General features: G+C 36.4%; 2 protein-coding genes across 3 annotated transcripts; one reads left to right on the top strand and one right to left on the bottom strand.

Annotated features, from left to right (window-relative positions):
• Positions 1 to 686: 686 nt before the first annotated feature.
• LOC135154644 (uncharacterized) lies at positions 687 to 3,253 on the top strand. The gene is made up of 3 exons (XM_064101458.1): positions 687 to 701; positions 1,350 to 1,616; positions 1,754 to 3,253. The coding sequence occupies exons 1-3, from the start codon at positions 687 to 689 to the stop codon at positions 3,251 to 3,253; spliced, it is 1,782 nt and encodes a 593-aa protein (XP_063957528.1).
• Positions 3,254 to 8,103: 4,850 nt separating this feature from the next.
• Positions 8,104 to 24,478, bottom strand: LOC129264659 (uncharacterized). 2 transcript variants are annotated; one of them, XM_064102352.1, is made up of 14 exons: positions 24,221 to 24,478; positions 23,164 to 23,506; positions 18,306 to 18,430; positions 17,479 to 17,637; positions 16,244 to 16,532; positions 15,553 to 15,796; positions 14,775 to 14,894; positions 13,610 to 13,797; positions 12,882 to 13,020; positions 12,398 to 12,455; positions 11,859 to 11,950; positions 11,377 to 11,431; positions 10,732 to 10,829; positions 8,104 to 10,229 (listed from the first exon to the last, which is right to left on the bottom strand). In XM_064102352.1, the coding sequence occupies exons 3-14, from the start codon at positions 18,383 to 18,385 to the stop codon at positions 9,997 to 9,999; spliced, it is 1,755 nt and encodes a 584-aa protein (XP_063958422.1). In that variant the 5' UTR covers positions 18,386 to 18,430; positions 23,164 to 23,506; positions 24,221 to 24,478; the 3' UTR covers positions 8,104 to 9,996. The 2 variants fall into 2 exon arrangements, with proteins under 2 accessions (XP_063958422.1, XP_063958421.1); XM_064102351.1 differs by lacking the exon at positions 24,221 to 24,478 and adding an exon at positions 23,777 to 24,022.
• Between the last annotated feature and the right edge of the window lie 2,143 nt (positions 24,479 to 26,621).

Raw genomic sequence — 26,621 nt, 5'->3', positions numbered from 1 at the left:
AGCAATAACCCCCCCCCCCAAAAAAAAAAAGGCATCATATTTCCTTTCAGCATACGACAAGATACAGTTCATTATAGAATAAACTAAGCTGATGGCGCTAAAATTATTCTGATGTATAAAATAATAAAAATAAAATATTGTGTGTCAGGGGAGAAAGAGACTACTATCGCTGGATCTTGGATTTCCGAAATAGAAGCATCACCGGAAACAGGTATCTGTGGTGAAAAGCATTTTTATACAGCTTTGTAGAGGACAGTGGTGTGGTCGCTTCCGTTAGCTTTCTTTAATTGAGCACAAGAGGGCGCGTTACATCCTCTACGTAGAAGTCTATGCGCTGCTGAGGATCATGACAAATTTCATCATACATTCTGACGATTTACCGAAGAGTCCTCGAATAATTGACAAGATATCGTTGAGTCCAAGATAAATTCCAGCAACAACGGAAGGAAGATCAACGTTTGGTTCGGGGGGAAAGACTGGTAAGTCAAACTCTCTTACTTTTACATTTTTTATCACAAATTTTGTCTATGAGTACGCCTCACATATGGTGACTCCACTACATATCGACCACCTCTTTTGAAACCGACCACTTTCTTACCATGGTTTCCTATGCGTATAATTTAAGTACGCGTGGGACTACGAGCAATGCGCGACCTGATCGAACGAGACTCACTTGATCAAGCAAAATGAGGAGGAAACAGGTAAGAAATTTATGGAATTATTAAAATATGCGATTATTATGTTGTTATTTTCGATGAACTTACATGTAAATCCGCAATTGAGGCGTTTAGAACACATTTCCGTCCATTTTTTGTCGCAAAATGTTCCGCAGCCGACAGAATCTCCGAATTTAATGATGACGTCATACGGCTGTCTGTATGTCGCCAGCTACGCTCATATGCCATATATTTCATACACGTTATGAGGCGTCTCAAAGAAGAGATAAATGATGATGACGATGATGATAATGATATCTGATGATGATGGTGATGATGATATATATAATTGATAATAATAAAGATAGATGATATTAATCGAACATTTACAAATTAAATAAGAGAAGAAAGAAAAGTTTGATTGTATTAGAGAAAGGAATGTGGGTGACGAACGTGTTGAAAATAGGATGGATGACGTCGAATGTGCCGAGAAAAAGGGTGACGAATGTGCCGAGAACAGGGTGACGAAAGTGCCGAGAACAGATGCTGTTGAATGCGTTCCAATCATAGAAGTAGTTGATGAAAGCGAAAACAGCTGTTCATAGAATAAAATATTTTAATTGGATGATAATTATTTACAAAAGACTTCTCTCAGAATATTAATCATTTATCAATGTTTTTCTTTTTGTGTAGGCAAAACCCCAGCGTATCCGTCGAAGGAATTATCCTCGACAAAACTTTGAGAGAGCTCTAGCCTTGGTCAAGAAAGGGGTCTCCGTAAGGAGGGCAGCGCTCAAGTATGGAATCCCCAAGACGACATTACTTGACAGATTACGGGGAAGAACCAAATCAAGCATGGATCTTGGAAGGGGCTCTATTTTGACCCAGGAGGACGAGAGGGCTCTAGTTGAGCATCTGCACAAGCTCTCATCATATGGCTATGGTCTGACTAAAACCCAGGTAATTTATTAGTTTCGTTTTATTTCAATCATATTTTAAACCATGATTTGATAAAAGATATGCGATGTATGAATAAATTGAAATAAAAATGAATGCATTATTCTTATGCTTTGCAATTTTTGCTTATTTTTCTACAGGTTATTCATCTAGCTACCAATATGGCAGATGAACTTGGAAGAAGAGAGGAAAAGGCCAAGGGAAGACTACTATCAGACACTTGGTATTGTCTCTTTAGGCAAAGATGGCCAGACCTTCGTCTTGTGGCACCCAGCAAGCTTCAGATGAGTAGGGCAAAATCAACGACGGAAGCTGTTCTGTCAAAATACTTCGAGGAACTCCGTCAGGTCATGGACAGGTACAATCTCCGAGACAAGCCATACCACATCTACAATGTTGATGAAACCAACATCAATGCGGAGCATAAGCCGCCGAAGGTTGTTTGTGTAGATCAAGGATCCAGAACAAATTCGGTAACATCGCATCGGATTGCCACTACCACAGTCCTGGCTTGTGGTAACGCTGCTGGTAGGGCTCTTCCTCCATACTACGTCTTCAAGGGCAAGAGGATGATGCCAGAGTTGATGGATGGTGCACTACCTGGGTCAAAGATGACACTTACGGAGACAGGATGGAGTAATGGAGCCGTCTTCTCCAAGTTCCTGACGGAGCACTTTGTGCCATCCCTGCCTCCAAGAGAAGATGGTGAATATGTCTTGCTCATGTACGATGGCCACACCTCTCATATCAGCACCACGGTCATTGACTTCGCCAGGGCAAATCAAGTCATTCTCTTTGTGCTGCCAGCACACACATCACACATCACTCAACCCCTTGACGTCGCCTGTTTTTCTGCAATGAAATCAGCATATAATCAAGAGTGTGCCCTGTACATGCAGAAGAACCCCGGACAGGTGATAACGAGATATGAAATCGCTCGGCTCTCTTCAGCAGCATACCTTCGAGCTCTCAAGGAAGATAATCTTAAGGCAGCATTCCGGAAGACAGGGATCTTTCCACTTGACCTGAATGCAGTAAAGATTGGTGAAGTATCGAGGACGAGCACACTCGTGACACCGAAGTCACCCACTACCTCTTCAGGAGAAATACATCAGATTGGTCCTATGGGTGACATGGGCGAAACCCAAGGAAGGACGAACCAGGCACCCAGTGAAGCAGATCTGTTCTTGTCATCGAGAACACCATCTCCTCCTGAAGCAACACAGAAGAAAAGAGCAGTCTGCAAGAAATACTACAGGGCTTCAGGAGTTAGCATAACAGAAAACAACATCTTTCTCAAGCTAATCAGGGCCGAGGAGGAGAGGAGCACAGCGAAGCTGTCTAAAGGGAAGCAGAAGAAAGCTACCAGTCAGGCAGGACCATCATCATCAGCAGCAGCAAGCAGGCGCCTCTTCGTTAATCTTCCGACCAGCAACAATACAGATGATGAAGAAGATGAAAATCCATGCTGTGTGTGCAGGAGAAACACACCCCCTCACCCTCCTCAAGACCATGTCGAGATCTTCTCCTGGGTGGCTTGCGACAGCAAGGGTTGCACACACTGGGTCCATCAAAAGTACTGCACGGGGTCAAGCCGGAGGTTTGGAAAAGACGATGTATATATGTGCCCTTGCCATTGAAAAAAAAAAAAGAAAAAGAAAAATAAATTCAAGAAATATATCTACATCAGATAAAAGTTGAATTTCAAAATCGTGTTCAGTAATCATTTATTGTGTTTGAAAGCTATGCGACAGAGACAATTGATATGTTGTTTGAGGATTTGTAAATGGCATGAGAGCACTTTTATGAATGTGGAATAATACATTCGACTACTCAGTTGTTGAACATGTATATAAACAGAGAAAAATTAAGGGAGAGTGTGAAGACAGTGAAAAAAATACAGTTACAGCAAACTAGTGAGCCCCTGTGTATGCATGAGTGTGTGTGAGTGTGGGTGGTTGATTTGATGCGTGTGTTTATTTGAGTAAATGTGCAAAAAAAATTTAGATCAATTGATTTAAAAAAAAAGAGCGTGAATGACTGAATTTAATACGATAATAACATTAATAACATGATGATGATGATGTTATAATAATAACAATAATAATAACATTAAAAATAATGATAATTATGATAATAATAGTAAAATTAATGACAAAACTAAAGAAAAAATAATGGGCATGATAACAATGACACAGATGATATAAAAAAAAAAGTTTTCAAAAATGACAAACTAAAATGATAATAATGATTCTGAAAATAATAACATTAAGAAAAAGGAAACAGAAGAAGAAAATAAAGGAGACATAGAAGAATAATAAAAAGAGATGACAAAAAAATAAGAAGAAGAAGAGGAAGGAGAAAGAAGAAGAGGAAAAGAAAAGAAAATGAAGAAAGTGGAAAAGAAAAGAAGTAGGAAGTGAAGAAAAAAAGTATATGAAAAAAGAACCACGTTCACCGCACGTTCACTAAGCGTGCATAATCAATAGAGGGCGGGTGGTCGGTTCATAAAATGGGTTAAAATAGCGCAACGAAAAAACTAGACAGCTGGCAGCCGTCTGTTTCGAGGAGTTTTTTAACATTTTATTTTTTTTTTAATTTCTCCTCATACACAGACGGCTCGCTAGCGTGCAGCCACCATTAGGGGACTTGCAATGCAAAATCCCCCCGTCGGGGCTCTTCAATTTTTGTCTTTAATGAGTAAAAATTTTGAAAATTCACGCGACCAAAATGCAAATTGATATTCCCTCTTGGCATCAATTGCCAAAAAACGGAGAAAAATCAAGTTAAAAGGAACAAAAACAGTGACTTACCTCGGCTGTCGCGCAAATTCACTTCCCCGTTTTATCCGATCTTAAGTACATAAACATATGGCCATTGAGTCCCCTGTACAGATCGCGCTAGAACTTCGGTCTCTGTATTTGGTGAGTGAAGCCAACGGAGTTCAGCTGAACAACCAACATAACAGAGACCGAAGCTTTTGGTCTACGAAAAAACAAGCTTTTCGTACATCGCGGCGTTCCATACTGATAGCGGTCGAGCCGATGTCGAAGTTGGATGACGTGAATCTGCGGAATTTTTTGCTCTAAATAGGTGATTTTTTAGGTAAATCTGATAAATATATGTGTCGATATCATGATTTTAACGTTAGGTGGTCGATAAGGGGTAGGTCCAACCATACCTCTAGTCCCATCCCCTACCTTTTGCTGTTTGGCAAATGGTCGGGGATGACGAGTGGGCTTACCTAGACCTTTTAGAATCCAAATGTCATGAACTGATGCCTCGTTCTACACTGTTCTAACACTACTACAGACAGTACAGTGTGCATCCATGCTCCCATAATCGATTATGACATTGGATTGTAAAGTTACTCCAAAATCAGATTCCGATAGACCTAGGCTAAGTAATGATCTAATCATTTTGTCAAAATTGAAAACGTGGTAATTTATTGATCATAATTATTTTCACATGTTACTTAGATCTAACATCGGCCATGTCGGCAGGAAATGGTGTTCCAAACTTCCAACCGAGTTTGCATGCAGTCATTCCTTGGACCTTGGCTTGTGCGATTGATACAAACAAATAAACCTCCTAAACGTATCAGTCGTCAGGTGCAGGTGGATCGGTCCGTGGCTGTGCATCTCTATGTGAGGGTGGTACTTTCTGCTGGCGGAGCTCATCGTCACCTTCCCCGAAGCGCAGGCGACGATGAAAGGTGTGCTCCGCCAAAAATGTACGGATCGACTCGGGGATAGACTTCACGCAGCAGCCGGTCTAATTAAACTCGATTTAAACACATTACAGTCTATTCGCGCAGAATTCTTACCCTGAGTGAATACTGCTGATCCATCTGGTTTAGATATACAACTCTGTGACGATCCAATCGGTCGAGTTTCGATCAAAGATTTATCTTCTTGATTGGAAGTCATTTTTGTGGATTTTCCTCTCCGGCTCCGTCATTCACGTGCGTTCAATCATCATATCGAAATCACTGAATGTTATGGAATGCCATATGTGAATGTTACCAACTCAAACTGGATCTAGATGATATAGATATTACTCTCTATGATCTAGATCTATACAACGACGACGACAACGATCTAGTGACTCAATTGTAAAAATAAAAGATGCACTAACAATTTCTATATACTTTCAGAGTTTTCCAATTTTTTTGATAATGTAAAATTGAAAAGTTACCTGAATAACTTGATTCATTCAAGATCAAAATTTTGATCTCCACCAAATATTCTGTATGATGACACTGACAGCTCTATAAAAAAATAACTTCTGATCATTGCTGTTTTAATAGGCAAACCAGTCAGTGTTTGCTGTTATTGCCTTAATATATATATATATATATATATATATATATATATATATATATATATATATATATATATATATATATATATATATATATATATATATACAAGGGGATACAACATCCAAGTTTGTCTTGCATTATCATCAAGTTGAATATATTCCAGAATCTCATTAGACAGATGAATGAATAAATAAATTCATCATCATTCATTCATCTGTCTGAGATTATGGCATATATTCAACATTCATTCACCATTAATTCATCTGTCTAATAAGATTATGGAATATATTCAACTTGATAATTCATTGATGTGCAAGACAAACTTGGATGTATCCCCTTGTATTTTTCACACCGCTTCTGACGAAGTTTTAATAAAGACGAAAGCTAAGAATGGTTTCCTGCGTCATCTTTTGAGTTGTCCTCATCTCATTATGTTTCATACGCACACCTCAAGGGTGTTAAATGTATATATATATATATATATAGGCATCTTGGTTTTCCACGTATTGGCAATAATAATAATAAGACATCAGAAATGCGAAACAAATTCACGAGTAATGCAGTTTTTGAAGTGCCAACAGTTAAGTTCTTTTATTCAATCTCCAAATTTTCGGTAGACATCTACCTTCTTCAGGGAAGATTCGTGAATATATATATATATATATATATATATATAGGTTCATCAGATTTATTGCAACTCAGAGTTTCACGCAACCTACATGAGTTGCGATCATCAGACAACTGATAAAGCTTTTCATCAATACCATCGAACAACGCATTGAATTGGCATGCCAAGCACGTAACACCATAGCAGCATATGAAATTTTTCAATTAATCAAAAACCACCCATCGCGGAGTATTAATTATTTGAAAAGCATTCAAAATTGATGGAAAAAAAACCTCAGCGTGCACTGGTCACCTGCGCCCACTATGTGCGTTCTATGATGTTACGCACCCATGCTTTGAGCACGCCAATTGATTTGATTTATTTTATTTCCACATTTCAAAACAAAAACAAAGTATATACAAGTATAATAATTTTTTTTTCAATATTACATAATAGGCAAATATTTTTTTAAACAGAATGAATAATGTACATAAATCATTATAAAATATCAACTGTACTGTGAAAATTATATCTATATATACATTTTCTTTAATTACTGAACATATATATAGAGAAATGGTATTGAAAAGCTTTATCAGTTGCCTGATGATTGCACCTCATGTAGGTTGCGTGAAACTGAATAGCAATAAATCTGATGAACCTACAGTCAACCGTGGGAACTTGTATTATTCAAAGCTCTCCCTGCGAAGGACATCGAGCACTCTGTGTATATACACAGTGCTCGATGTCCTTCTGAGACCTTAAAATATATATATATATATATATTTAAAAAAAAAATAAAGATCCATCCACTCACAAAATAATGTGTTTGGATGTATTTTCTTCTATACATTCAAATGAGAGGGCAAGACAACATTATGCTGGATTGTCATCCAAATCCTACATCCACTTTTCTGACAAATCTACTGGTGATTCTATATCCCAAGAGGTGCTTTTATATTTTATTCTGATTCAATGCATTAGATATTTGCAACTTATTTTTCAACATATTAGGGAAACATATCATTTACATATGTATGGAAAATTGAAATGATTTCATGTAATAACACAAGAAAAAGGAAAGTGGGGAAAAGATATCATAAGCCAATCTAATGAATATTCATGATGTGCATATGACTTAAAAAAAAACCCATTGCTTAACTTTAAATTCAATAACTTTGTTAGTTGTTACCAGATTTTGATGACATTTCCAAAATTTTGCTTGGTGAGTTTTACTCCATTTATTTAGATATAATTATTTTCACCCCTTTAAACTGGAACACAAAGTGATCAAGGAAAATAAACCCTTTGAGAACATTCATAAAGTGTTTATAGGTTTTCTGCATGTCTTTAGACTGAAAAGTGTATTGTGCATCAAAAGTTTCAGTAAATTACTTGACTGTTAGGTGGGATATCGCTCTTTTCTTCGTCTCAACTCACTCAAGCCAGAAAATATTATTCTGGCAACAACATGTGACATATCTGGCAACTCGATATCATAGAAAACGTGCTATATGATTGACTCGATACTACAATGAGCACATGGAATATATCACACATTTATTCATCAGTCATTTTATTATTTGCCAAAACCCAATCACAGTTATACAATAAATATACAAAACTATGTCTAAGACATTTTCTTCTGAAAATTTTACAGAGAAAATCGTAACAAACGATTACAAGGATAGTGTGACCAACCACTAATTACATACGACTATTTACAATCTGTGGCAGATATTTACCTCCACAAATAAATAATACCAATGTGGCACTCAATAGTAAATGTGATTTCATTAGAATTATAATTTCATCTGATTCATAATGCTAGATATTAGTTATTACAAACACTTGACATGGAAACTAATGGAATGGTAGATTGCTATAAAATATGTCACCATCTACGGGGGGGGGGGGGGGGGGGGGGATTAGATCTTATGTAATCTGGTGACCTTTTCTTGGTGCCAAATCTAAATCACTTTGAATCTGATATTTCTGTATTGGAATTCTTTCATTTAAAGGCCTGGTCCCACTGGCCGACGGACACGAAACGTATGCATAAAGGATACAATGGACAAGCAAAATTTTGGGCTGGCTCAATCCGTTTTCATCCGCTCCACAAATGGAAAACATTTGGCGAATAATGAAATCACAGTGGACGGATGCTCGATGGATATAGAGCATATGTAACACATATGCAATGAGTACACAACGGATGCATAGCGTTTTCCAACGGATGGCAAGATTTAAAAAAATTTGCATTGCTTTTGCTTTGCATCCGTAAGTGAAGTGGGACCAAGCCTTTAGGGTACATCATTTAGCATAAGAAAAGATCACTATATGTGTAACTTACTAATAGCTTTATGAAACCCTGGGTGCAAGCGTGAATTTCTGATGACAAAGTTGGGGGAGTTTATAAAAAATATATTAAGGTTTACATTTTATTTGTATCATGTAATAATCACTATTACGGATTGATTGGTTGAATAGATATATTAATCTAATCACACAACATATGTACATATTATTTAATGACAACACACATAATGAGGTAAAAACACACAAAACACAATTAGTCAATGCCTGAGTATATACTGATCAAAGTAATGAATATTCATGAATCCGTTTCAATGTGAAAATCTTTGATCATTTTCAAACGAAGGTAGCTACCATTTCACACTTTATAGGCAGGTTATTCTACTCATATGGAATATCACAGCTGTGATGATTCCATACATCTCTCAATGAAGACATACACATAGACAGGTCAATATTAATCACACCAAGCTCATGTCATCCATTCAATGATGCATTGTGGGACATGGTAACTGACACATCAGCATAAAGTGAACAGTATAGGGCAGCATACCTAAATCCAACTGACAGTACTCCTCTATTCTGAGCCTGTACGATATCGCTTTAATAGCACTTGATAGTAGGGTTACCTTTTATGCTTGATAACATTTGTCACTGTTTGCAATCAAACCTGCAAATCATCTGAGTTTTTTTGTATTACAGGCCCAAGATGAGCATTCAATTTTTCTAGACCCAAATCCATGAGAAAAGGCTCATTAAGGCACAAATAGTAGAATAGTACCAATGAATCGACAGCCAATAACAAATCAAGATTTCCAAGGTTAATACTTTACTAATAATGAAAAGTAAATAGTGAAGCTACTTTGATTAAAGTTTTATACAAACTAAATAGTAACACCAGTAAATAATATACAAATGCACAAGTGTAGAATAAGGAAACCACCCATGACTCAAAGAATAACAAAACACTTAATGGAATGTGACAGACAAGGAAAATAGAAAAATCATATACATAACAATGGTAACCAAAACATATGTTGAAAGAGAATGACATTTCAGATGATCAAAAAATAAAAAGGAAAGAAAAAACAAGCAGTTAACAGTGAAATAAACCTGAAAGGTAGACAATAAAGTATTTAGAAATCTAAGAAATTTGAATATGTCCAGCTGAATGGGACCAGATCACCAAAGAAATTATCCTCATTATCACCTCCACCAAAGATAGCAAGAGACTCCACCAAGGGCATATGGTTTTCCTTTTCGTCTTTTGATGCACTCTTGTTACCATGGTAACATGTGATGGCATGGCCTGCTCTGATCCCTACTGGCACACGGGAGTGCAGCTTCACCTCGCTCCAAGTATAGGTATCTTGAAATGGAAAAAGAAAAGGGATATTTCATTAAAAATTTACCTTCAAATGACAATTGAATCCTGAGGTAAAGTCAATTAAAATTACTATAAGGATTACTAGAATCCCTAAAATTACTTGAAATTTTAGGTGATGCCTGGGTACCCAATACTTGAATTATGCAACATTATTTAAGTGCAATTAAGACCCCAAATTGCTTTAAAAACAATGTGATTTCATATACAAATCCAAGGCAAATTCCGGTCCTAGCTCAAATTCATAACTGTTTCATTTTTATTCTTTTACAGATTATAATGAATGAATGTCATGTCATTTATGACATAAACCTTTTCTAAAAGTGTCAATGACAATTCCTAAGGAAAATGTTGATACCAATTATTTCCTTATGTGCATTTTGATCAAAATAACACAAAGACTCTCTATACAAAGGATTAGCAGCTCGGACTTTATTCATGCAAACTGAATTTATATTAATAAGGATAAGGGTGGGTATGTACTCACCAAGGTGAAAGATGAATGAATCAGATAAGGCTTCATTTCCATTGTATCCTCCATGAATAAGAACCTTATTACCAGGTAAAGCAATGGAGGCATGCCAACTTGAAGAGAAAAGAAAGAAAATAATTATTTTTATAACTTACATGTTGATTCATGACACAGAACATAATGTAATAACAAACAAAATTGACTTATGTGTAAATCATACCATAATGATGTACTCCCTTTTATGCTTAACAAAAAAAAAAGGAAACAAAATATAAAGAACCATATTTCTATTATCTATTTATTGGAAATGTGTTGTGCTTTACTATGTCCATATCTCAATAATAAGTCTTGTTGCTGTTACAGAGACAGATATATATAAAAGACAAGAATAGAAAAATTGGAGGCACTCCACAAGGCTTTCAAATATTACAATATACTATCATTTAAATGATACAAAGTCATACTCCATATTTCTGTGAAATTTTCTTTAAATCCTTTTAACAGTGTGGAACAAAAGGATGTCATAATCATCATCTGACTTTATCAAAGTGCTTTATAGACCTATGTACCCCAGTCATTGGATTCAGGCTTGTCTGTACATAGGGAATGCACATTCTCCACCCCCTGTGGAATCATATATTTCTATTTCTATATACTTACCTCCTTGGGGAAGGTGGTGTGCCAATCATCTTTGGGGATGTAAATTCCATTAGACCTGCAAGAAAGAAAGATGCCAACAATGAAGAACTATGCAATCAATGACTGTTGCAATACAATACAAAATGGGTCCATCTCACATAGAATTATTTGATTTGAAAAAATATATATAATACTCTTAAATAGACTTAATCCAATGACAACTAAGTAATTTAATTTGCCAGACTGTGTCAAATGAGGATCCATTTCTTGCCAAAGAACACAAGTGTTATGATAAGGATTGTAACCAGGTCAAATGAGACCCCTTTTATGCTAAATCAAATCTTGAATGTGTCCATTCATGCCAACAATTAGGGTACTGGTATTAAAGACAATGAGCTTTATTTTCAAAGAGTATAAATTCATTAACGGTAAATCATATATCTAAAAGTTCCAAAATAATATACCATCTCATGTTTTAAAATAATCTAGATAAGGGTACTCACAGAGGTCCAATATATGAAGATCATTGTAGCATATAGGAGCATCCCAGCCTCCAAAGATAACCAGCTGATCTCCAAGTAGTGTGGCAGAATGGCTGAAAATAAATTCATATACAAATATAGCTCAAATAAAAAGGAAGGTAAAATGCTATGACATTTTCTTAATTGGGAGCTCTCAGGAGTTCCATATAAAGTAGGCTAATGCATAGAGCATTTTTATTTTATTTAAATACCTTATTAGAAAATAAGGTGTGTGTAATACAATGATGGTTACTTGATCTTTGGGAAAAATGCTATGATGCATACAATGATACTTTTGTTCTGTTGCATATCATCAGTTGTAAATAGTAGAAAAATTCATCATCCAAGAGGGCATTAGACTACACGATACAAAATGTTAGATTCAGGGAAAAGGGTCTGGACCGGTAAGAGTAGTTTCGGAGTGCAAAAAGATGTTGGTATTCAAGATGATTGTGCCATCTTAAAAAAAATTAAAGATGGCATCTGCTTCTGTATGAAATGACAATATGATCTAAACTCACCCTGATCTCTGTTTAGGTTTGGTTCCCATGGTTACTGGCTTATACCAACTCTTTGATTCTACAAAGGAAAAAAAAGACAAACATAAAATTGTAAAATACATCCAACTACAACTCTTATAGCAGGATGTATAATATACAGTGTGTTTGACAAGAATAAAGGGATACCAGAATTTCTGGTTCCTGTTGCATGTGTCTCTCTCTTCTCTTTCACATTGACACTACTTCTCTCTTTATACTCCTCTCTCTATCCACTTTTTATTTTCATTTTACTTAGTATCCTCCCAAACCAAAATCCTTTTCAGGCCTAACCCCACAATATAGTCCATAAACCTCCTTGGCCCTTTGACTACTGAATTCTCATATCGCAATAGGCTTTGAACAGGGACCACTTGGATCTTGTAGGCAGCAGGTTTACATCCTCAGCTTTAAACCTGACAATGATGACAAAAACATTTGTATTCTTTCGTAGTTCTTGTTGAATCACCTGGATTGAAGATGACAACATCATTACTACATCCATCAGGTTGTGGGTCAGGGTTAGGATATACACCGCCAAAGACATAGAGCTCATTGCGGAAGAACGTTGCAGAGTGATATGCTCTGGTAGGGGCTTCACCAGCAGCCTGAGGTAGAGGAGGAAAAGAAGGTATAATTATCAGTTATGGTTCACAACTACATAATTTATACCCTATCCATTTAAAAATAATCCGCTTTTATTTAGCGCTTACTACATCGGAACGACGTGTCTAAGCGCTTTACAGATATATTATTATATTTGTGCAATTTTCAAATTAAAAAAAAAGAACTTGTCTGTCCTGACATATCATTTTAAAACAAAAAGGCTGTTATTAGCATAATATTTGAAACGCGAGGTAAAATATATCTATTCAAAGTAAATATTACTCAATTATCTAATCTATGGATTGGGGAAAAGAGCTATTTTTCACATATTTATGATCTTTCCAATGCACTCAGGCAAGGGATGTCTTGGTTTTCAAGTTCAAGTCACTAATTTATCATAATTTGAGCTTACCTTGACGTCGTAAACAAAAAGAGTAAGGCCCTTACTTTTCTCATAATAATGTGTTCACATTTTAATCATGCAACACCAAAACAGTCAATAAAAGGAATTTTTATGTTGAGCTCTCTGAAGAACAGAATGGATCATTGAAAGTATACATAGTATCATTTAGGCCTTGATTCAAAATGTACCTCAACAAGTGACCACTTCATCGTTGCAAGGTCCAAGATGTGCATGTCACTGAACCACCGAAGGTTCTTGGATCCCCCAAAGACAAACACACTGTTAAGGTCACGGTCAAAGGTCGCAGTGTGACCCATGCGGGAGGGGAACTTGTCAGAAGATGATTCTATCTCTGGCACGGTCCAGCCACCAGTTTCTGTTGGGAAGTAGGTATGAAAATTAGGGATTTGAGGGTCATGCAACACTCATACTATTACATTAATATTAATGGTTTATCGGGCAAATGAAATAAAACACAATATAACAAAGAGGAATCAATCAATCATTTTTAAAATACATAAGTATACATTTCAGAACAATAGTAGGTAATATTATTTCTGCCAAAGCTGCAAGGTATGAACAAATTCAACTTAATAACTGTGGTCTACAGACTTTTTCTCTCACCTGATCAGATTCACTTTGTAATGATAAAATAAAGATTTATACAAAGACAATGGAACAGAAAGAAACAAAAATATTGATAAAAATTAATATATTCAATATATAATCTGAATTTTATGTTAGTTACCATGTGAATAATTATTGTATTACTATTGTTATGACCACTTGGAACATTGCACACACTTATGATTTTTACAATTATCTTACTAATATCATTACTATCATCATCATCATAATCACAATTATATGATTCTGAACTTAAGTTTAGAATACTCAGATATCATTCTTTGTCAAATTCTGAACTCAATTTGTGGCAATGACATAGAGTGTATTTTTTTACTAAATAGTGTAACAATGTTACCACAGTTATTATATTTCAAGTGTGGTTGACAAAAGGCATCACTACAAGGTCATGGGATCAGATGCACTTGAAACTGAGCAAGACACAGCTGCAAAAAATAGGCTTAAATCTTACTATATCTTGTTTACTGCATGGCTATAAAAAAGAAACTGTTTTGGAAATTTAGACTAAAGGTTTTCTGCAACATAATTATGCTCTCTAAATGAAGGAAGACTGTTACCTTTTGGAACCACATTAACTCACTGGTTATAATTCTGGTAAATTTCCCATGGACTCTGACACAAGGATCTCTGTAAGAATTCACCATTTAATCTTAAAATATATTTCTGAATTCACCATTTAATCTTGAAATATATTTCTGTAATAATTACCTGTATTGAGCATCCATATTGCATCCCTGCTGATGGTCTGTCTGTGCCCTTGACCACCAATCAACAAGCACTTGTGGTTGCCTATGTTACACAGGGTATGACCCCATCGGGAACTAGGCTCTGAATAAGGGAAATAATGAATGTGATTAACCCTTTGCGCGCTGATGTTGCAATCTTGCACATTTGTACAATTAAATTCAACAATCGTAATAATTAGTTTTCTCCCCTACCTTCAAATTAAATAAGCTAATAAAAGACAATACTAGTAGTTCTTGGGATAACATTTACATAATAAGTATCAATGGTGCAATATGGAAATCTTGAATTAAAAAAAATAACATGGCAACAATTGTCATTATTATTATCCCCCAAAAATTAATTCAGCATGCAAAGAGTTAACTTGTCAATTACTGAATTGTGCAATTACCCTAGACTTTGTAGTGGGAACACCCAGTTCCAGTAAATGTAGGCGATGCACCCTAACAGAGTAAGCTGGGTCATCCACGCAACAGTTCATGAATGACAATTTTTTTTCAATTTACATCTATTTCATTTTCCATTTGAAAAGTACATATAACAAAATATAAGAAATCATTTATAAGCAAAAGTAAAAAGAAATGCAGTAACTGCACTTTGAAACAATTCCAGGTACAGAAATATTGTAGATATATGGTAGAAATAATGGTGTATTACTACTTGTTCTAAAACGAATTTACCAATTCGGTTCATTATTAAACTTTATAAATAACTTGTGTCATGTGAAAAGATTGAGAAATACCTGTATCACTTTCTTTCTTCACTCCTGGATTCTGAGGACGTTTTGGGTTTGCTGAATTTTGTTTGTCAACTTTAGACGATAGTGGTGATGACATGGGCAGTAATGGCCTCTGCCTTGATGACTGTCGCTTCCTGGTGCTAGGTGGGGTGCCCACATCACTGTCCTCTCCATGTTTTGTTTTCCTCTTCTTGCTAGCGGAGTGGGAGAGGTGAGGAGGGCGGTGTGGAGTTCCTTGAACTTGGAGCTGTTTGGAGTATTAATAAGAGCGCATTAAACCATTGATCACTGAATTCTGTAACTCCCATAGGCCTTTTAAACAAACTTGCTGGTTCCAGGAAGCAATGGGTCAGGAAATAAACGTGAAAATCAGATAAAAAAGAAATTGCAGCCTATCCTAAAATACACTCCAACATGTTTCTCTTAATAGGTTGTGGTGCAAGAAAATACAACTGCAAAAAGAAAATGAAGCATAAGAAATGTAGTGCGAGAAGAATACAATATGATATTGATAGACTGATTGGATTCACAAAATGCCACATGCTTTTCCATAGTTAATTCCTTCACATAATATACATTTATTTAAATATGAATAAAGCAACAATACAAATACAAACAAGAGATGAAAGTAATAAGGGAAAGAAATGAAGTACACTTTCAAGGGCATATATTTTTAAACAGTTTATGCAGTTACCTGAGGAGTCTCCTCATTTTGTTTGGGGTCTTTTAATGATCTTTCAACAAAAGGACTTGAAGATGTTGCCACTGTGGAACACAATCTTTCTGCTTCTGGTTGTGAGTCTGTGACTTCCTGAGATTCTGTAATGTCTTGAGAATCTGTCTGTGAAGACTCCATCTCGGTTTCTTCCTGATCGACTCTCTGATCGGCTTCCTGTTTGGCTGTATCAAGGTGGAGGTGGTAGCTGTGTTCTTCCAGTGGAACGGTGAAGTCTTTGGCTTGGTGTGGTTGCCAGCAGAATGCTCTGAATTGGGTAAACATGGGAGGAAATAAAACCCAAATGAGACCAAAATATTCGCACCAGTAATCTTGATTTCATAAGTCTGGCTATGTTTTTCAAACTAAAGTTAAAATAATTGTAAGGTGGTGGATATGTGTTTAATAACTTTTTTCCCCCCTCACCCCTAGCGGATTTACAATACTAGTTACACCATATATATATATATATATATATATATATATAATTTTTTTTCATATACATTCCTTTTTGGATATATTTATATACATATATACTTATAGATATATATTTACACTTACATTCATCTTTTAGTTTGTATAATGCTTTATCATATATACTTATGTCTTTTGCACTTTATCAGTTGTTCCCCATTCCTTCCCTTTTTTCCCCACTCTTGTGCACCAGTTTATTATGCCTTTCTTTGTAACCTGTTTGACCCACCTCTCACTAATTCTCTTGTTATTCATCTCTTCCTCATACCCCTTTCACTATTTTGTTCCAGATCCTTTTTGCTCTTAGCTTTAGGTCTTTCACTGGCCTTACTTACACTAACTTCCCTTTGTGTCTGCCTACTCCTTTGCTTTTATCCCCTTCTCTAACCTGATTGGTCATCACTACTCTCTAATGCCCTTTTTGTCTCCTTGTTTCTAGTGTTGCTGCTGCATGTCTGTGGTCTATATTTTGGTTGTTCCACTTTGTTTGTCATTTTGCTAGAATCGAAAGCTTAGGCCCCTTTTGACTCTCTAATATCTTAGTCATTAAAAGTTTTTTAAAAAAAACACAAACAACAAAAAGCTTCTTTTTTTTAAATGGGCAGATTGGGGAAACCATTGCTGAAAGTACAAAAAATAAGAAACATTCTCTTTCAGTGTGGCAACAGCTATATAAGCACTCTCAAAAGAAAGAAAAAAAGGGAAAAAACTCAGGGACTCTACCCTTCCTTTATATTTACCTGCTATCCTGTGTGATTGATCCCAGATCAAAACTGTCTGCCGTATTGGCATGATTTACAATTGTTGCCTTTAGGGATAGATCTTCATGCGTTGATTCTGAAGAGATAACAAACACTGCCACCATTTCAGGAAATGGAGAAGGGAGGAGAAGTGCCGAGCTGCATTGAAAATGGGTCAATGGTTAAAATCAACCATAAGCCTAAATGTATTTTTCACAAACAACAAAAATAATATGACATCTACTGTATAAATTGCTCAAAGCACATAGTGAGTTATGAGGAAAATAGAAGTCTTTTTAAGACTCTAAAGGAATCAAAAGAGTTACAACTTATCATGTCTTTCTTCAGGACGAAATTGCACAAAATTATTACTTGTGTCTTTTCCCAAAGCTTACAATATACAGGTAGTTGCGAGTCAACAGGTACATGTACTCGTGTATATACAGGTGTTGCCAATAGTAAAAAGAAATTCATGAATTGCATATTTGGGACCAGTTTATCAACAGATGTACTGAGGTGATGTGTTGTTCTAATGATTCACCATAACCACAATTTATTCAGCTTAGGTAAACATAAGGATGGAACTGGAAGAAAAATAAGTTGGTCAGACTAAAAACTTTTATGATTACTTCGAATGGACTCAGGTGAAATTAGATTTATCATTTTACCCAGTTTCAACAGTCATTTTCATTCAAGCTTGGAATTCATGGAAACAACAAAATAGGCCATGGGGTATTATTAATATTTTTTTATATTAATTTAAAGTAAAATTCTATTTGTTGGAAGTTAGCTTTGAGATATTCCACAACTAAAGTACAGTAGATCACCTTAGATTCACAGGAACTGGCAGGCTCGTAGGTGAATACACTGCAAAACACTCCATCTTTTCGCTTTCAGACTCCATCATCAAGAGCACTGCACTGACTTACAATCACTTGAGCATCAAGAAAATCTGGCAGAAAATAATAATACATACATTTATACTATAGTAAAAATAGCAATCATAGTATTACTACTAATAACAATAATGATAATAAATTAATAATTAAGTACATGTATAATGATATCAACAAAATAATGTGATAATAATAATTAGATCATCATCATCATCGAGCACTTTTAGAAAGGTACGTCGACATAGAGGACTTGTACGAGATGACGTCATTTTTTGGCCTGCCATATGCCTCAGGTCCTCACACACGTCCACTATCAGAATCGAGAACCTCGCCACATCCATTTTGCGGTTCTCCTAAATCATAGTGGACGTGTACGTGAGTGACGTCATTTTAACCGTTCAAGCCCAGCATGAAGATCAACCTTTCCCTTTTAAAACACAGTTTTCAGTGACTTTTCACAAAATTAATGTAAGTTGTACGATGCACTATGTTTATCATATTTGGAATCGCTTTCTGACCTCCAAAATATATATCCTAACTCGCGTAAAAAATAATCAAAGCAAGTGAAAGGGCACGTGCACGTGTGCACAAGTTGCACCTTTGCATCACCCGACCGGGTCGCCAGGCGATAGTACGCCAGATCTTCCGGGTCGGGCAGCGTGTCATGACCTGCTGGTTATCGCGCTGTTTCACGTGGACGTACGTACACGTACAATTAAGTCGAGTGAAATCTTATGTATTCGCATCTGTAGTGAACAAGGGCAGACGACGACGTTGACACAAACGATCAGAAGACTGCTACGTCATTCTCGTTCACTGCTCCTAAAACTCTCCAATATCTCATACAGGATGAACATGAAGGTGTGACTGAGCCTGTAACTCTGACTCAGCTTCTTGTGGGATTATTGCTGCTGAAAATTACTACTTCATGAGCCTGCATGAGGAGTTAAGGAATGGAAGTACTGTACAACTGTATCAATCTCTATATCTTTGAATTTGTCTGTTGACATTGTATCAAGTTTTCAGATAGCTCCTATTCCAGCCATTAATTACTCTCCTACTGAAGGTTCTATCTATATCTAACATCTAATTGGCTATGGGATTTCAGTATTTTCATGGAGTGACCTCTCATTGAGCTACCTACCACTACCAGCTTTAAGTCAGTCAAGGTGCTGGTCTGAGAATTGGGATTGTCCCAGAAAACAAGGATATCCCAATAAACGGAAACAAATCATGTCTTGATAAATTGAGATTATTCTTGTTTATGAGAACAGTTTTTTATCCCTTCTCCGGTGGGACATAGACGTCAATTACTGTGATTAAGAGTGCTTAAAATAAATTAAAAGACCTTAATTCCCAATCCTCCCTCCCCTCAGTTCAAAGTCTAATTTTTTTACTTTCCATCTTCCAACAATCTTTGTGATATGTTTACATATCAGGTTTAATTAGAACTACCTCAGTAGTGTTCTGCTGAATGGATGCATAAGTTCCCCATTCAATATTATTCTAGTAGTTCAACAACTCTCTACAAAGTTTTAATCGACGGTCTCATCAAGAAGTTGCGAGAAGCTAGCCTTGGATGCTCATTAAGAGGACTTTATATGGGAGCCATATAAAGTTTTAACCGATGATGTGGCATTGGTCAGCACCTTCAGGCTATGCTTAATCTCACCTATGAATACTTGTGCGCCTGGCATTACAAGATCGATCCAGACAAAAGTGCTATTGTAGAGAAGGAAGAAGCTGAGATTACACAGTGGAAGTTGGGGGACACTCAAATCAAGGAATGCTCAAACCATCCCCACCTTGGAATCATCATGAATTGTATTTCTCGCATTGACAGTTGACCCCACCAATGACATAATATCTAAAGGCTACAGCGCCTTCTTCCCACTGACAGGAACCAAACAGGGCTCTCAAAGTCTTCTTCCATATATATCTCATTCTGCTCCCATCTGTGGAAAACATTTTGTATTTATAGAATGCTATATGGAGTGCAAGTTCATCGCCTCACCGGTTATACGTTAAATCGTCTAGATCATGCACAAAATCTCTTTTAAGCTGGTCCTAGGCTTGCCCAAAAGATGCTCAAATGAAGCTGTGTACTTACTCCTGGACTTAATTCCTATCAGCAGACAAATAGATCTGGAGATTCTATTTACACTTGGGCAATACCAATGTCTATCATTGGATAGAATGGAAAGAAGGACTGAAGGACACTTGTCAATGCTCTTCCTAGTGGCACTCCCCTTACTGGAAGTTTAACCATGAACTGGACTGTGGGAGAAAACTCTGCAAAAATAATCTTCTAAACCTGAGCATGTGCACAAGTGCCATACCCAGGTTGGAAGGAACAACTTGGCCTATATCAAGTAACTAGGCCAAGTTGTTTCTTCCAACCTGGGTATGGCACTATGAGATATCAGCACTTAGGAGGGTGCACATGCACAGGTTTGGAAGTGGCATCTACAAACAACATCTCTCTTGAAAATGCTAATTGCTGTGGCAAGTAAATCTACTCTGAATCACTAGAGTGGAAGGATTCTGCAAAACAAAACAGATATCATCCTATAATCAGCATAGATGCTGATTAGGAGCCTACTACTAAAAGAGAAGCTGTCTATGATTAATGTTAGATTCTAAGTCCTGTCAAACGTTATACCCAACTAAAGAAAGACTATTTACCAATAGATCTACATGTACCGGTACATCAATTTGGTGAAAATAGTCAAATTGACTGGTTGCGAAATAAAAAGACCACCCCCCCCCATCTGTTTCGCCTTTCATTTCGGACTGTATGTACTAGAATCTACTAATATTGTTAGGCTACTATTAGAAAGCTTATTCTGAATTTCTGGATTTGATCTAATTGTTGTTAATACATGTAAGTCGTTAGTTAGTCAAACCAAGGCCAAGGCTACTGTATATCCAGTTGTGTGTCCGAATTAGGGTATCAATTTTAGTAAGTCATTTGGAAAAATTTAAATGTAAGAAGTTTCATCAATTTTTAGTATAGTGAGACCACCACATATCGACCACCTCTTTTGAAACTGACCACCTTGCGCGCATTAAAATTATTGCGTATTACAAACGATACGCGCAGGAGAGTAGGCGATTATACGAGACAAAAAGAAGGGGAAAAAGGTAAAAATTTAGTAGAATTTATCAAAATTGTTTTGACTAGACCCGAACCCCACCGAAAAACAGTTGTTCATACCAAGAAATCCCATAGGAAACGGCTTTAGAACAAATATCCGTCGAATCATGTGCCGGAGCTCGAAGTGGTAGTGAGACGATCATTTAGCATGTTAAAATCATAGAACTGATTTGGAAGAGTTAAAACATTTCGCCACCACGACAAGAATCGGCCGTAAACTTAGTGTATGGCAGTGTATCCTATTGCCGGACACCTTTATTTCAGTGCTTTAAAAATGACAACTAGAGGAAATACAATCAAGAAAAATTCGCACTTGCTATTCCAAATATTATGAAAATTATTAATATGATAAAATTATTTTATATTTACCAACCATTTTCTTTGCATCGCACTTGCCACATACCCCTCCACGAAAAACAATTATTTTCGTGCGCGACAAATTACATCATGATTCCGGACGCGCCGGACGGGTAAAGATATCCTTGATTATAATGATGTAAGAATAAATTTCTGTGATTTTTTTCTTCTTATATCATATCATGAATAAATTCTAACTTTTTGTTTGCTTTTTTTATATCGAATTTGAGCAGATGTTGGTAATAAATTCGTGTTTGATAACTTAATTTATTTTTTATTTTTTGGTTAGCTGCATGTTTCATGGCACTTTCCAGTGCTCGTTCGTATCGTGACGCTCATCAAGTTCTATCGATGCGCAGCCGATCGTCGACGGCTCTACTCACTGTAAACCTCGCGCACGGTACCTTGAGAACTAGCCGTCGACGATCACCCACAATACACCTCCCCTCATCATTCGATCGAAGGAGCCGACGAGATTGAAATTCGGCAAATCAGGCCCATATTTCCGTTAGAAAATATATCAATTCATTCAATTGTTAATGCAAAACTATGTTATATGATATTTTAAGCATTTTCTGTCATTTTAGAGATAAATAAGGAAGAAATTTGATTTTTTCGCCTTGTTTTTGCAATCTTGTTCTATGTATTGATCTGTGAAAATGAATTGCGGAAGTCTTACGGTACGAAATTGTTTTCGAACGCATTTATATGCGCGTCCGGAATCACAATAGTGTCCGGTAATACAATACGTGACTATATCACGGGTGGTCGGTTTCAAAAGAAGGGTGCAAATGTTAAATGGTTGTATTCGTTGTTCGCTGATATACGCGAATTTAATTGGAGTCACCGATCGAAACATGGGAATCTGATCTGCTCAATTTTCTGCACAAATGAGACGAAAAATAGGTAAAAATGATAAATATTTTCACAGATACGATGCTTAGAAAATCCTAGTTTGGTACTTGGTAAGGGGTTCGGTAGTTCCAACCATACAAAATATTATAAAAACTTATATAGAACAAAATAGAAGATGATTTCAACCACTCATCCCATGAACGAGGTTATACTTCATTACTTGTATTTGTAACTAGGCCCCCTATTGAATTAATAATATTTTTAGTGTGATCCAAAGACAAAACAGAAGGCTTCAAAAATAAAGTGTCCGAACACCCGACCATTGATGCCGACCCCCCCATCCTACACATACTAATAGATCCTAATCAACATGATCAAAGTTCAACATGTTGAGTTAGTTAAAATTGTGAGTTTTCTTACATAATACCGGACGGTATAAACCACAGACTGACGACTGAGCTGAGTGAGATAAGTCTGTTGATGCAGCATGCAGCTGTGTGTGACTGAGTGAGTCTGACTCTGACTGAGGCTCAGAGTCTGAGCTGTGAAACTGGGACGAACACGAACTACGAAGAATGGTTTTGTCAGACTTTGTGACTTGTCTGTCTTTATCTTGAATCGATGACTGTTCTCGGGCTCGACTTTCATCAGCAAATTTAGCTTTTAATTCTGCAGAGCTGACCAGAGCAGAGGCAATGACCAGTGCGGTATAGATCTCCCTCTACTTAGTAGATTTCGACTGAGAGCGCCGGCGAGATGGGACCTGTATATTTTTGTAAGGAGAAAAATAATGGATCATCACAAGATCTCACACGTACGTACGTACGTACACATATTATCACTTTTGTACTTATAACGTTTTTTGGATAGCGCGCGCTAGCGCTACGTTAAACTATTTATACTGTTTTATTAATAAGTGACTTGTAAATAAGTTTAAATATTTTGCGGATATATTTCTATAAAAAATATTTTTTATTACTTTTTTAATATTAAATAAAAAATTTAAAAGATGTCACTGTGAAGTATTATATACTTTAGTTGATAATAAATTTGTCGCATAAGATCGGCAATGCATGACATTACAGTCCCATATGTATGATTTTTTGTGGGTCAACGCTAAATTTGATTGACCGATCGATCAAGCAAGCAACGCTATAGCCTCTTGTCGAGGCCCTGTCGGCTGCTTTCCGAGCAAACATGCAATGCACGGGAGAGAGAGCGAAGCAGAGCGCCGCGAGACAGGGCCTCTGGACATCTGTACCGAATTTCACCGACTTTCTTTTGTTTTTTATTGTTTTTACCAATTCACTGACCAAAAACTGGTCGGTGAAAATCATCCAATGAGAGCGCGAGCTGCTATTACGTCATATTAAATATTCATGAGCTAATTTTGAATGGCGACCCTTAGATTCTTGGCGAAGAGTGACGACGAAATATCAAAGAGCACTGATATGCCTCTAAAATGCTGAATACTGACCGATTTGAGGATTTGCAAGTCGATGAAATTAACTCTGCACTGAAAGGACGAGATGTCTTTGTAAATCTACGGTAGGCACTTATGATCCAAGTTTGAAAGGAGACTCGTAAAATGACGTCAGTCTCGCCGATGAATATTCATTAGATCGTGGTCGTGCGTGTTCAATACACACTGCGTGCATGCAGGCATGCAGATAGTTATATGCGAGGAACTTTGGCTCCAGAGACAAGTTGTCAAATAACGTGTGTGTGTGTGTGCGTGTGTGTACCATCGGCTGGTAGTATGCCATGCTGTCTAAGACTTCAAACGCGTCGGAGAGAGTGCATGGCAATTCGGTAAAACGAAGTTTCCGATATAAAGAGATAATAAAATAACACTATGTACAGTACGCCCGGGGGGGCCACTTATATTGACGAGTGGATACCATGCGCGACCAAAAAAACACGTAAAAAGGATGTCTTTTTCAAGAGAGGGCACGTTACGTATAACGTGATAAGGGTGTCAAAAACACAAAAATATTGAAAAAAGGGTATCTATTTCCAGTACGTTGAGAGGCAAATGTCAGATCAGGGGAGGCAGGAGTACAATCAGGTTTTTTTAAAGGGAAGAATAGTGTAGAATAAAAGGTATTATATATAGCCAAATGATCTAGGTGAGGGAAGTGAACAATGATGTTTTTAAAAAAAAGAATGAATATACCTTATATACCTGAATATTATGGTGAAGCCAATTTAAAAGGAGGTGAGACAAGTTTCAATGGAGGTTTAAAAAAAGAATAAACTGTATTATGGTGAAGCCAGTTTAAAAGGAGGTGAGGCAAGTTTTAATGGAGGTTTTTAAAAAGAATAAACTGTATTATGGTGAAGCCAGTTTAAAAGGAGGTGAGGCAAGTTTCAATGGAGGTTTTTTAAAAGAATAAACTGTACTACAAAATTATGGTGAAGCCAATTCAAAAGGAGGTGAGGCAAGTTTCAATGGAAGTTTTTAAAAAAGAATAAACTGTACTACAAATTTAAAAGGAGGCGACGCAAGTGTCAATGGAGGTTTTTAAAAAGAATAAACTGTACTACAATTATGGTGAAGCCAATTTAAAAGGAGGTGAGGCAAGTTTCAATGGAGGTTTTTAAAAAGAATAAACTGTATTATGGTGAAGCCAATTTAAAAGGAGGTGAGGCAAGTTTCAATGGAGGTTTTTAAAAAGAATAAACTGTACTACAAATTATGGTGAAGCCAATTTAAAAGGAGGTGAGGCAAGTTTCAATTGAGGTTTTTAAAAAGAATAAACTGTACTACAAATTTAAAAGGAGGCGAGGCAAGTTTCAATGGAGGTTTTTAAAAAAGAATAAACTGTACTATAAATTATGGTGAAGCCAATTCAAAAGGAGGTGAGGCAAGTTTCAATGGAGGTTTTAAAAAAAGAATAAACTGTACTACAAATTATGGTGAAGCCGATTTAAAAGAAGGTGAGGCAAGTTTCAATGGAGGTTTTTAAAAAAGAATAAACTGTACTACAACCTATGGTGAAGCCAATTCAAAAGGAGGTGAGGCAAGTTTCAATGGAGGTTTAAAAAAATAAACTGTATTATGGTGAAGCCAATTTAAAAGGAGGTGAGGCAAGTTTCAATTGAGGTTTTTTAAAAGAATAAACTGTACTACAAATTTAAAAGGAGGCGAGGCAAGTTTCAATGGAGGTTTTTAAAAAAGAATGAACTGTACTATAAATTATGGTGAAGCCAATTCAAAAGGAGGTGAGGCAAGTTTCAATGGAGGTTTTAAAAAAAGAATAAACTGTACTACAATGGTGAAGCCGATTTAAAAGGAGGTGAGGCAAGTTTCAATGGAGGTTTTTAAAAAAGAATAAACTGTACTACAAATTATGGTGAAGCCAATTCAAAAGGAGGTGAGGCAAGTTTCAATCGAGGTTTAAAAAAATAAACTGTATTATGGTGAAGCCAATTTAAAAGGAGGTGAGGCAAGTTTCAATTGAGGTTTTTTAAAAGAATAAACTGTACTACAAATTTGAAAGGAGGTGAGGCAAGTTTCAATGGAGGTTTTTTAAAAGAATAAACTGTACTACAAATTTAAAAGGAGGTGAGGCAAGCCTCAATGGAGGTTTTTGAAAAGAATAAACTGTATTATGGTGAAGCCAATTTAAAAGGAGGTGAGGCAAGTTTCAATGGAGGTTTAAAAAAAAAATAAACTGTACTACAAATTTAAAAGGAGGTGAGGCAAGTTTCAATGGAGGTTTATAAATAGAATAAACTGTACTACATCGGGCATCAAAAGTGCGAATCGGCGCATCGGCATGCTCATGGATAATTCATAGCAAGCAGTAAAAGCAAAAATTTATAAGGCTTCGCAACTGAAGTTGCTTGATCTCGCATGTGTCCGCGGGTTTTGC

This window comes from Lytechinus pictus, chromosome 7 (assembly GCF_037042905.1).
Source record: "Lytechinus pictus isolate F3 Inbred chromosome 7, Lp3.0, whole genome shotgun sequence".
In the NCBI taxonomy this organism is placed as follows: domain Eukaryota; kingdom Metazoa; phylum Echinodermata; class Echinoidea; order Temnopleuroida; family Toxopneustidae; genus Lytechinus; species Lytechinus pictus.
This window is presented reverse-complemented; position numbering and strand designations above follow the sequence as displayed.

Excerpts from the sequence above, each read along its gene's own strand:
- LOC135154644 (XM_064101458.1), top strand. Across the intron at positions 1,617-1,753 it reads ATGGTCTGACTAAAACCCAG|GTTATTCATCTAGCTACCAA; the intron begins GTAATTTATTAG and ends ATTTTTCTACAG.
- LOC129264659 (XM_064102352.1), bottom strand. The coding sequence starts at position 18,385 with ATGATGGAGTCTGAAAGCGAAAAGATGGAGTGTTTTGCAGTGTATTCA. Across the intron at positions 16,533-17,478 it reads TCAATCACACAGGATAGCAG|AGCATTCTGCTGGCAACCAC; the intron begins GTAAATATAAAG and ends TACCCAATTCAG. Across the intron at positions 10,230-10,731 it reads TTCATTCATCTTTCACCTTG|ATACCTATACTTGGAGCGAG; the intron begins GTGAGTACATAC and ends TTCCATTTCAAG.